Raw genomic sequence first — 10,694 nt, forward strand, 5'->3', positions numbered from 1 at the left:
CATCACTGGGGACACGAGAACCCAAAGACAATGATGGGAACCTTTGAGGCCACCCTTGGGACTCCCTTATGGAGCTGGGGTAGTGATTTTAACATTTGAGAACAATGTCTGGTGAAGAGAATCTAAACTCAAAAGGTCAATGCACTCTGTGTTTCTACAAACAGGGAGGACCCAGTGACAGGGCGCTCACACCTGGGAAACCTGGGCCAGAGAAAGGTAGAGCAGGTGAAAGGGGAAGAGGAAAACTGGTCTCCAGCAGCCAACACAAAACATCCAGCAGAGCCTCAAAAGATGCAGCAGGAGGAGGAGGTAGGCCTCTCTACAAGCCCCGACATCTTAAACAGGACCACTCCAGTCCCCCGTCCCACCACCGCTCTACAGGGAGTCTCCGATTTCCCAAGTCCCCCTGGTTCCAATCGTCAGACACCACCAACCACAGGAGCGCAGCTGAGAGTGGAGTGAGTGAGCCTAAGCAGCCATCTTTATTCTACAAGCAGAGTGGGCCATCTCTGTCCCTGTTCAAGCAACACAAGTCTCAGTCTGTGGAGGAGGGATGCAACGCCGGGCTCTACAAGCGCCGGGGGTCAGAGCCCGGACGACGGCAGGTCGTGGAGCAAGTCTCCACCCTCACACGGGCGAGGCTACCCAGTGACCCAGGACTGAAGGAGGATTCACAGGAAGGGACGCCGGGGGGCCATATCTGCCTCTCCCCCTTTGCCACCAAAGCAGTCAAGGACTACTTTTCCTCTCACCCGAGCAGTGACTCCCAGAGCAGCCAGCAGGTGACGCTGGCCCTGGCGGAGAGCCGCAGGGAGTGGCTGAGGAGATGCAGTGACCCCGCAGCAGAACCAGACCTGGACCAGCTGCTGTTTGCTGAAGAATCTTATGTCTGATGAGTTACATTTCTCTTGTGCGAGAACATGGAGCAAAGCTGGATTCGATTAGTGCAACAAGACAAAACACACACATTCACCGACCACCTCCACCCGGTACAAAGTGACACATTTTGCCGTTTTCTAACAGTAATTGAATTAGTCTGCTTTGGTAGAACTGTGCTGGAAACTGGTAAATACAGTTGTGTTCAGAAGAATAGTGTGATCAGTGAGTAAAGATCAAAATCCTTATAATAGATTTTATTTCAATGCATGCAAATGCTGCACATTCGAGTCCAAATGTAAACAAAAAGAAACATTTATCCAATTTATTATTTTACAGAAAAGGTTAGTTTTATAACCCGCAATTGGACCACAGCCCCTCTGCATTCTGAGACAAAACCAAGACATGCAGAGGGATTGGGGTCCAATATGAGTTCAGTGGTTCACAGGAAAGCTAAATATTGAAGCATGTTTCAGTTAATACAGTCAATGTTTGAGTTTGTAAAGAAATTGCAGATAAAGCCTCATTCACCTTCTGTAAAATCCCAAATTTGATACATTGGTAGAATGTGCAGCGTTCCTAATGCATTTGCGTGGATGGAAATAAAAGCTTTAAGTATTTTCAGCTTCACTCACGCTGCTGTTATTTTGAACACAACTGTATGAGTAGACAAGTACATTTTAAACTTTGCCTATACTTTGCCATTAAGGGAATGTAAAGACACGCATTAGTACTTTGTAACCTTATTTATATGAACTCTGTCTAAACTGAGGGATTGTCTCGGTACCAAAAGCATCATGAAAGTCATTTGTACGTGATGGTTTGTTTTTGTTCGGAGCCAAAGCTAAAAGCTGCCAATTTAAACGTCCTGGTTTTGCCTTTTATCATGAACAAGTAGAATCTCTCATTACGGATTAATCATTGGATTATATTTATTCAACACCATTTCTTTCCTCAGAGCTGCATTATGTTTGACATTTTAATCTGTTATGGATTACATAGAGCGGGCCTGCACCACGCTAAAGGAGCATCACTTTCCTGCACTGGCACGTGATTCAAAAATTAACACAATATTTAAGAGACATTATGGGATATAATTAGAGGTAAAAGCATCACATCGTACTACAGCTAGATTATAGGTAGGATTAACAACCATTACTGTTTTACTGCTCATATAATGTTCCGACTTTACACACATTAGCTTTTGTAGGTTAAGTTCATATGATAATTCACTATTACAGGGTTTTAACAGATCATCTTAGGACCTTCCTTAGAAACGCCTGCGCTTTTTAAGAAATCGCTACTTAAGTTTGTTCTGCTTTTTGCCAACTTTAGCGTCTACGGTAATGACTCGTCTAGGTGACGATGATTTGAGTCTTTGCTCTTTAAATATTTGATGGGTCGTTTTCCACACTACACCCGTTCCAAACGCTTCTCTGCATTAGCACTTCAATCACATCCGTTCCAGCACATTATGTCGCACAATTTGTAGGTGTCCTTGTTTTCTGTTTGTTGCCAACAATGTGGATCCCACACTTGCCTGTATTGATCTGCATTAACCACTAAAAGTGTTTAAATAAGCCACATGACTGTTGCTTTATTCCTTTGTCTATGTCTCCTTTCTATACACTGTATCAACACGCATAAAAACCTGCATTTGCAAATAAAAGGACCTGATTTACGCGACCTAATTATTGGTTTATATTTTGTGATACAAGGAGCAAGAAACAGGATGTGATTTCCATTTATATGCAGAACAAAACTGACAGTTCAACACGCTGTTAGAAAGGGGATTTTTTTTATTACATTATTTTTCACTCTATACATGGATACATATGTGCGTGCTCTAACTATGTACAATCACATGATGGAATTATACGGTGACGTGGAGGCTCTGATCAAACCAACAGTGGGGGTATACATGTGTGGAGAATAAAATAAAAGATGCATCAGCACAATCTCTACAGCGTTGAACTGTTAGTTGCATTCGCGACATTTCGGCCACAGTCACCCGTTGTTCAGTGAATATGACTCAGTTTACACACAAAGTCTTTATACACGTGTAAATTGAGTTATATTTAAAAGAAAAGTAAAAGGCACAGCCACAAAGTAGAGGTGAAGAGCAGTGACGGGTTAATGAATGACTGATGTTCGTGTGTCGGCCATAGCGACTTAATAGTGTCGTTTTTCGGACTAATTAAAATGCCGCCACAGATTATAATGGAAGGATATCATTAGCTTTGTCTTAGTTTAGGTCATAATACTTTGTTTCCTAACACTAGGATTCTCAAGGCAGAGTTTTTAAGTACAACTGTAAACTTTGTTAGCAGTGGTTTTACTCTATATTAAAAATGATTTTGTCTTGTGGGAACAAACATCCGTACATGCTGGTTATTGTGCGTTGTCTCTCGGTGTCTGTGACTGGATGTTGTTTTGTTTTTAAAAAAAAGGAGGAAACAGTACTGGGGCAGTCCAGCAGATACAGCCGTGCTGACAGATCGACACCCACCATCGTCCCTGTGCACGTACCCTTCTGAGCGGGCACCACTACACTGTCACGTCCGCGTTCCCCCGGCCGCAGGTTAAGAGGAGCCGTCTTTGCTCTGTCGGATGTCTGCCACGCTCTCTGGGACCCTGGCCACCATGCCCTCCAGAGACTTCGTCAGACAGATCTGGCAACCCAGGCGAGATCTGGGGAGAGGAAAATGCTTTAGTCTCATGGTCGTATGTTTTCAGGAAAAGGCATCCATTTATTTACACTCTGATGCAGCCCTGTCACAGCTGTAGTATAAACACTCACAATTTTCTAAGTCACATTTTCTTTTCGATTATGATTTTGGCTTCCAATAATTATGGAAACAACATAACTGAGATAAAACTGTGATAGGGCTAAAGGGGGCTTCACAATGATGCTCATCTAATTTTATATACATTTATTTGATGTGATTTATTCAGGTAAATTTACAGCAAATTACAAGTATTTGTATTTCTATTTGTTTCTATTCAAGGGTCAAGAAACCCCACAGTTTAAAAGACATGTTTTTAATGTTTTAAATACGATGTTCCCAAAGTCATGTGACGAGCTCAATATTGACCAAAATAATCACCATGTTGATTTTTGCCATGTGTAAATCAAGAGTTCCCCCTCCTAACATGCTTCCAATGAAAGCGATGGGAGACTAAATCCACAGCCCTCCTTTGCAATAAACTGCATTCATCCAGTTCTGTGTGATGCCAAGGTGGGTGCTGTGTTCTGCACGGAAGTGAGATCAGCGGACCGTGACGCACATCTGATTTTCCGTTATCCAAACAATGCTCATCTGAACACACCGCCCACGCTGCCATGACACAGAACTGGATAAAAATCAGCAAAATAGCTCTAAAGTGATTTGGCCACTTGGGGGCAAACAAGCTGCGAACACAACAAACATACTGTAAACTTTAGAGTTTCTACTATTGAAGTATTTTATTAATTCTCTGTTCATCACTACAAGTGAAACCTTTGGCATCACATGGACCATTATTAATACAAACATATTGATAAGAGCCGCTTTGAAAGCATTGCGCAAACATATGATGAGTCTACTTTATAAAACTGATGTTTATCTAATATTATAATGAGGAGGTGGTGGTTATAGGTTAAACATTAGGTTTTGCTTTTGTATGCAAGTCGGTGTTTCCCCAAGGTTTACAGCTTTTTTTTATAATACAGCTGTCATGTAAATGAGAGGCCATTTAGTTTGTTTAAGGACAAGATATAAGCCTGTTCTATAGGAAAGGTATCTGTTAGAGATATCCTTTATCCACCTTCAATGACTCCTGTTGATGAAATCAATGAAACTGCTCAGTGAGATGTGATTGTGGCCCCTACAGGGCTCCAGGCAGTGAGTCAGTTGATTTAAGTCTCTTACTCCCAGAATAATAGCAAATAGGAGCAGGACAGAGGATAAGCTCGTCAGTGCACATACAAAAATAAAACGCAAATAAACAAATGCATGAATATATGAGTTGTTTCTTATATCCAGCATTAAAGAAGCATTTAAGGACTGTAACTTAAATCTGCATCTTCTCTAAATCAGTATAAACACAAAAGGTAATAAATAATGTTATAAAATCACACTGAACCACGTTGCCTGAACATTTGCAGGAATACAAGGCAGCTATAGGAGCTAGCCCGTTATCATTTAGTGCCACCGGTTTGGGATCAGACTAATTACTGAAACGTGTCTTAGCAACACAATGGACAGACTTAACCCAGTACATACACTTAACTAAAACATAAAATAACCACGTTATTGTGCTTCATGAATCTTGTAACAGTTACATCACAACTTGCATCATCAGTGAGGACTACACCGCAACAACTAACAATTTCAAAGTAAAAGTCTCTGAACGTGAAGACCGGGTGAACAGGTTTGGTCCTCGGGAGAAAACACGCCTGCTTGTGTGTTTGTGGTGTGTGTTGAGTCCTTACGTGTCAGTCAGGCCGTAGGCTAAATCTAGCATGTCCATCTCCTCGTCTGTGACTGGCCCCAGCGTCTTGTAGATGTCCTCGTCAAAGATCAAGTGGCACGTGGAGCACGCCAGGGTTCCTTCACAAGCCCCTAAACCACCGCACAGACACACACACACACATACTTTTATAACTTTATCTGATGGAGGAGATTCAGATCAGTTACAGACAGGCAGCTATGTAACATGATTTCCACTGTGACTGCACGTGTGTACGTACCAAAGCCGTCAAAGTCGAGGTCTTCATTAATGACGATATCTAGCAGCGAGTCTCCGGGCGACCCCTTCACTGTGACCTTCTCCCCGTCTCTGTTGATGAAGTGGACCGTCACCTTGTTGTCTGACCTGACGAACACACAAGCACACACACACACAGTGTTTACTCACTTTTCCCTCAACACATCCCTTCTACTTCACTGCCCCCTCGTGGTCAGAGCTCATCACTACAGGAAGACCAAAAGATGTGCTTCAAATGCTCAGTGTGGTTTATATCAGTGAACTTTAACTCCAGCATGGTATAAAAGCTATATTTGAACACAATTCCACCCCCTTAGTTGTACATTTTTACATCTCCAGCATGCCAAGAAGGCCCATCCCCCGTCTTAACAAATATAGAGCTGCAATGATAACCAAGCAAAACAAAGCAAAGCAAAGAAACAGATGCCCTGAAGGTAATTTCATAGTTTATTTGTGAGTGTAAGAAACAGAAAATTGATTTCTATGGAGGCCTGTGTGTGAATGAACAACTACTCAAAAGTGTGTGTGGATTATCAGTATAACATTTGTGTCATTTGCCTTTTAACTAAAATATTAAAACTATTATAAATGATTGAATTAAACTGGGTGAAATTTGCAACTGGCGTCTCTGGTTTGAGAAATAAAGCGATTAAAAAAACCATGAATAGATCGGCTCCGCCTAATGAACTTTGAGGATAAACATTCTTCATCTGCTTAACCTGGAGTCACTATTTAACTGAACTGAATGTTCTTTCGGAATTTTTCATTTTAATGCAAATGCAGGAAGATCACATTTCAGGGACTAGTGCCACGCAGAATACGGCACTACTCCGAAACGACTGTGGAGGATCCAACAACAAGTGGTCCCCAAATATTATGAAACTCTCCTCTGCCCCTCACAGTGTGGGCCCCGTCTGTTACAGTTTTAGTCATGGCGATACGTCTTTAAGCCACTCGGAATGTGTGCTTAAGTAAAACTGCACGCCGTGCTAAAAGAGAGACCACAGTAAGGGTGCTACGTCCTACAGCCGACTGCGTTCCTGCAGGGGGACTCCAAAGACAGCGACAAGGGGATTGGATCAATTACAGCTGTACAGAATTATGGAACGAGCTCCAAACACACGTTAACAGAATAGTTTTAATCTGGGGGACAGCCGATACATACGGATCAGCGAGCCTTCTGCTCACTTACACGCGTGTAAATGTGGAAGTGGGAATGAAGCCGGGCAATAAACTGATGTGATCATTTATCGTATTTTAAGAAAATCATATAGCGATGTGGGTTCCTGGTTCAAATCCCGGCTGGGGCCCTTATGTGTGGAGTTTGTCTGATCTCCCCGTGTCTGCGTGGGTTTTCTCCGGGTTCTCCGGTTTCCTCCCACAGTCCAAAGACGTGCACGTGTTAGGTTCATTGATGACTCTAAAATTGCCCGAGGTGTGAGTGTGAATGGTTGTCTGTCTCTGTGCGTCTCTATGTGCCCTGTGATAGACTGCCGTCCTGTCCAGGGTGGACCCCGCCTCATGTCAGCTGGGATCGGCCCCCCAGCGACCCCGACAGGGACAAGCGGTTGAAGATGAATGAATGAATGAATATAGTTATGTATTCATACTGTGACGCACAAATTTGTAACAATCACATACTGATTTAAACTTTTGAGAAAATGGGATGTGAAATATTTTGAGTTTATATCTTGCGCTAAAGTTCTTAAACAAAATGATCAATACAGGGTATTTTATTGAGAATTACTTGACACAGCAGTATAGAAAATTAGGCTTTACCATGTGGTTATTTCATACAGACTATTTACTGTATTACCAGAAAACATGCTAAATCTGTATCCTTCTGAGACGACCTACTGTAGATAGGGACAGAAGGTTTTGACCATATCATCCCTCCCTCAGTGAGAATGGAATAAAGATGACTCAGCTTTTATAGAGCAGCATGAAGCTGTACCAGTGCAGGTTTTAACCCGGGTTTGACGTGTGAGAAAAGAGCAATGAACTCTGATACCACTGAGCAGAACATTTTACGGACGTGTAGCACGGAGCCAGAAGTAAGGAACAGCGAGTCCTAATATGAGACTGATCTTTTGTCCAATTCACAATGACATCAAACACCAAATATGAATGCACGAGACCTGCAATGATCAGTCCATTAATCGCCTAGTTATCCACTAATTAATCGCCAACTGCGTGGTCGATTAGTCGGTTTGAGTCATTTTTAAAAAGGAAATGTGAATGTTTCCTGGTTTCTTTCCTCCTCTAGGAAATAAAAATCTTTGCATTTTGGGCAAAACAAGACACGTTTCACCCTTTTTTAAGACAAAGAAACTAATTGAGAAAATGAAATGAACGGCGCCGAGAGTTCGTTGCAGCCCTGGAACATAAAACATCTTTTGTCAGGATTTGGAAGAAAAAAAAACCCCTATTTGCAGACCAAAGAAAACTGTTATCAAAGACTCATTAATCCCATTACTTTCAGAATCAATTAGATAGAGCTCTTCATGTACACAGTGTTCCCGTTAAGTGACCCCAGTCGTAGTATTTCCCTGCCCGTGAATATTAAACTCAATGACCTCCTGGAAATCTCGGGACCAGAGGGAACCCAGTTTAATCCGCTTTACAAAAATGTGTCAATTAGAAAAACCCCAAACGCACTACGTGACCCTTTAAGACAAAAACAAGCACACACTGGGAAATTCCTGCATGTAACTTTGATCCACGTGGATTTTTGAACATGAAAGGAGAGTCAGGGCCAACCTTGCGTGCCTGACGGCCGCTCACAGGGACACCGTTACCCAGTTTAAGGTCAAGTCAACAAGTTGTTTGGCCCTGGGACGCCTAGCCCGGGTCAAAGCCTTGCACCTGAACAGGAAAATGGCCCACTTCGGCCTCGTCCAAGGTCCAATCAACACTTTCTAAGATGATGACACTACAAACCAACGCTACAGAATGCAATCAAACAATGTCAGATGTTGATAGAAGCCCCAAACCTGATTGTTTCAACATACTATTATTCCTGAAAGTGTTTTTTTGTTGACTCTAGATCCTTTATCTCAGGAAAAACCTTTTTACGCCAAACTCCATTCACAAATGTGACCCTTGGAGCAACCATAGTAGAGGCTTAGTAGCAATAATATGTTGATAAGTAAAGAGAGTGCATTCTGCATGGTACTGCCTGTATCCTTTACATAAATGTTAATGTTAAATGTTAAATCACAAATAAAGAACTGATCATAGAAAAGAAAATGCTTATGGGTATGGAGGACTAAGCATGACTCAGTCAATCTCAATAAACAAATACACTTATTAATCAATACTGAAATATTAAAATAAATGCAGAAACAAAAAAATACTGAATAAATGGGACTTCCTACCCTATTAACATATGGACAGAAATGCATGAATACATGTAGGTGAAAAAGTAATATTTTGATGTATACATTTATTGTTTTATTCATTTATTTACTATTGTATACATTTATTTTTACATGTGTTATTACTGCATTCATATTCTTTATAGTAAAAACGTTAAGTAATCCAAATGTACCCTGCCAGGTGTGCTGGTAAGAAAGGTCACTCGTCTACTGAATGGAGTTTGCCGTGCGGCTCTGTACATAACGTTAGAACAAGCCAGAAATAAACATTATTGGTGGTTAAAATTAAACTTTTTTATCCAAGCAGCACTGAGATAATAAAGTGTCTCACCTCAGAGACTGTGCGCCGGTGGTGAAACTCCTCTGCCCCGTCAGCCAGGCACCCGAAGTTACCGCCGCCGTCCTCCACGACACCTCTCGTAACCTCACATGAGCCAGTCTCCGTAACGCCGTTACCAAAGCCATTTGAAGTTACGGACAACGAGTTGATAAAGAGCCGGAAAAACTACCCGACTCTGTGGACACGACGGGAGACACTGAGAGTCCACTGCGGTCGAGCTCTTTGCTTCTCGACGGAGAGCTACAAGACTGTTTGGCTAGCGCTAGCCCGCTGAGCTAACGTGCGTTAGCGGCGTGACGTCAACGCGTTCATTGCGTAACCTGGAGTGAGCGTTGCCTGAGATACCAGCAGCGTTCGGTGATTGGTTCGTGACGAAACACAACTAACGGCTGTAATCACGCGGTATCACACAGTCCACATTTATAATGTTTCAAGCAGCAAACGTGAACGGGCCAGATGCATTTACCTGCAAGGAAACTGTCAGAGTACAATCCGCTCAATGTGGGCGGGGCATAGGGGAGCTCCTGCCCATTTCCGGTTATGACTTTCAAAATAAAAGCCTGTGAAGGTTCTTATTTGTCCAGGTCATCATTATCCTCTAAGCAATTTCAGTCAAAAGCAACTGGACTTGGTTATTTGTCTAGGAAGACGTTTCACCTCTCATCCAAGAGGCTTCATCAGTTCATGTACGCATCTGACCAGGCTGGGACTGGACCAGGACCAGGACCAGGACCAGGCTGGGACTGGTCCCACTAACTGGTGTGAGATCCAGGTATTTAACCTCTCACAAGGCCGATGATGTCACTGAAACCCTTTGTGCTCCAAGTGCCAACGCCTGTCGTTAGAGTGGCAGTCGTTGGTGGAAAGTAGGTTTCGACTTCGTTAGTGCTCTATTGAGTCTTAACGACAGTAGTTGGAGTCACAGGAGGCCATTTGTGAACAGTTGTTAGATTGTTGAATCTCCTGGGAAGGGATGAAAGGGCCGTATTGTAAATTGTCTACCGGCACAAGTATACAATATGGCCCTTTCATCCCATGTGGAGGGATGAAAGGGCGGCATTGTGAGAGGTTAAATACCTGGATCTCCACACCAGTTAGTTGGACCAGTCCCAGTCTGGTCAGATGCGTACATGAACTGATGAAGCCTCTTGGATGAGAGGTGAAACGTCTACCTAGACAAATAACCAAGTCCAGTTGCTTTTGACTGAAATTGCTTTGAGGATTTCAAAATAAAAGCTTTCAACCAGGTGTTTCAACGTTTCGGGGATCTTACTGTCCCGATGTTAAGAATAAGCATCTACTTGATAAGATAACTCCAACGAGTCAGTATCTAATAAATCTGTATTTCGGGG

The 10,694-nt window shown here is 42.6% G+C and overlaps 2 protein-coding genes across 2 annotated transcripts in view; one reads left to right on the forward strand and one right to left on the reverse strand.

Moving 5' to 3' along the window:
• The window catches only part of pspc1 (paraspeckle component 1), a 33,704-nt gene extending 32,575 nt beyond the window's left edge, over positions 1-1,129 (forward strand). The window contains exon 17 of the mRNA XM_083938192.1: positions 165-1,129. Coding sequence (XP_083794318.1) covers positions 165-893 — 729 coding nt within the window. The 3' untranslated portion in view covers positions 894-1,129. The remainder of the gene's footprint in view (positions 1-164) is intronic.
• Positions 1,130-2,655: 1,526 nt separating this feature from the next.
• On the reverse strand, positions 2,656-9,785 carry LOC310964901 (adrenodoxin-like). Its single transcript, XM_083938211.1, has 4 exons — positions 9,334-9,785; positions 5,609-5,733; positions 5,351-5,480; positions 2,656-3,567 (listed from the first exon to the last, which is right to left on the reverse strand). The coding sequence occupies exons 1-4, from the start codon at positions 9,465-9,467 to the stop codon at positions 3,459-3,461; spliced, it is 498 nt and encodes a 165-aa protein (XP_083794337.1). The 5' UTR covers positions 9,468-9,785; the 3' UTR covers positions 2,656-3,458.
• Positions 9,786-10,694: the final 909 nt, after the last annotated feature.

The sequence above is a fragment of the Echiichthys vipera genome, assembly GCF_963691815.1.
Source record: "Echiichthys vipera genome assembly, chromosome: 23".
Lineage (NCBI taxonomy): Eukaryota > Metazoa > Chordata > Actinopteri > Perciformes > Trachinidae > Echiichthys > Echiichthys vipera.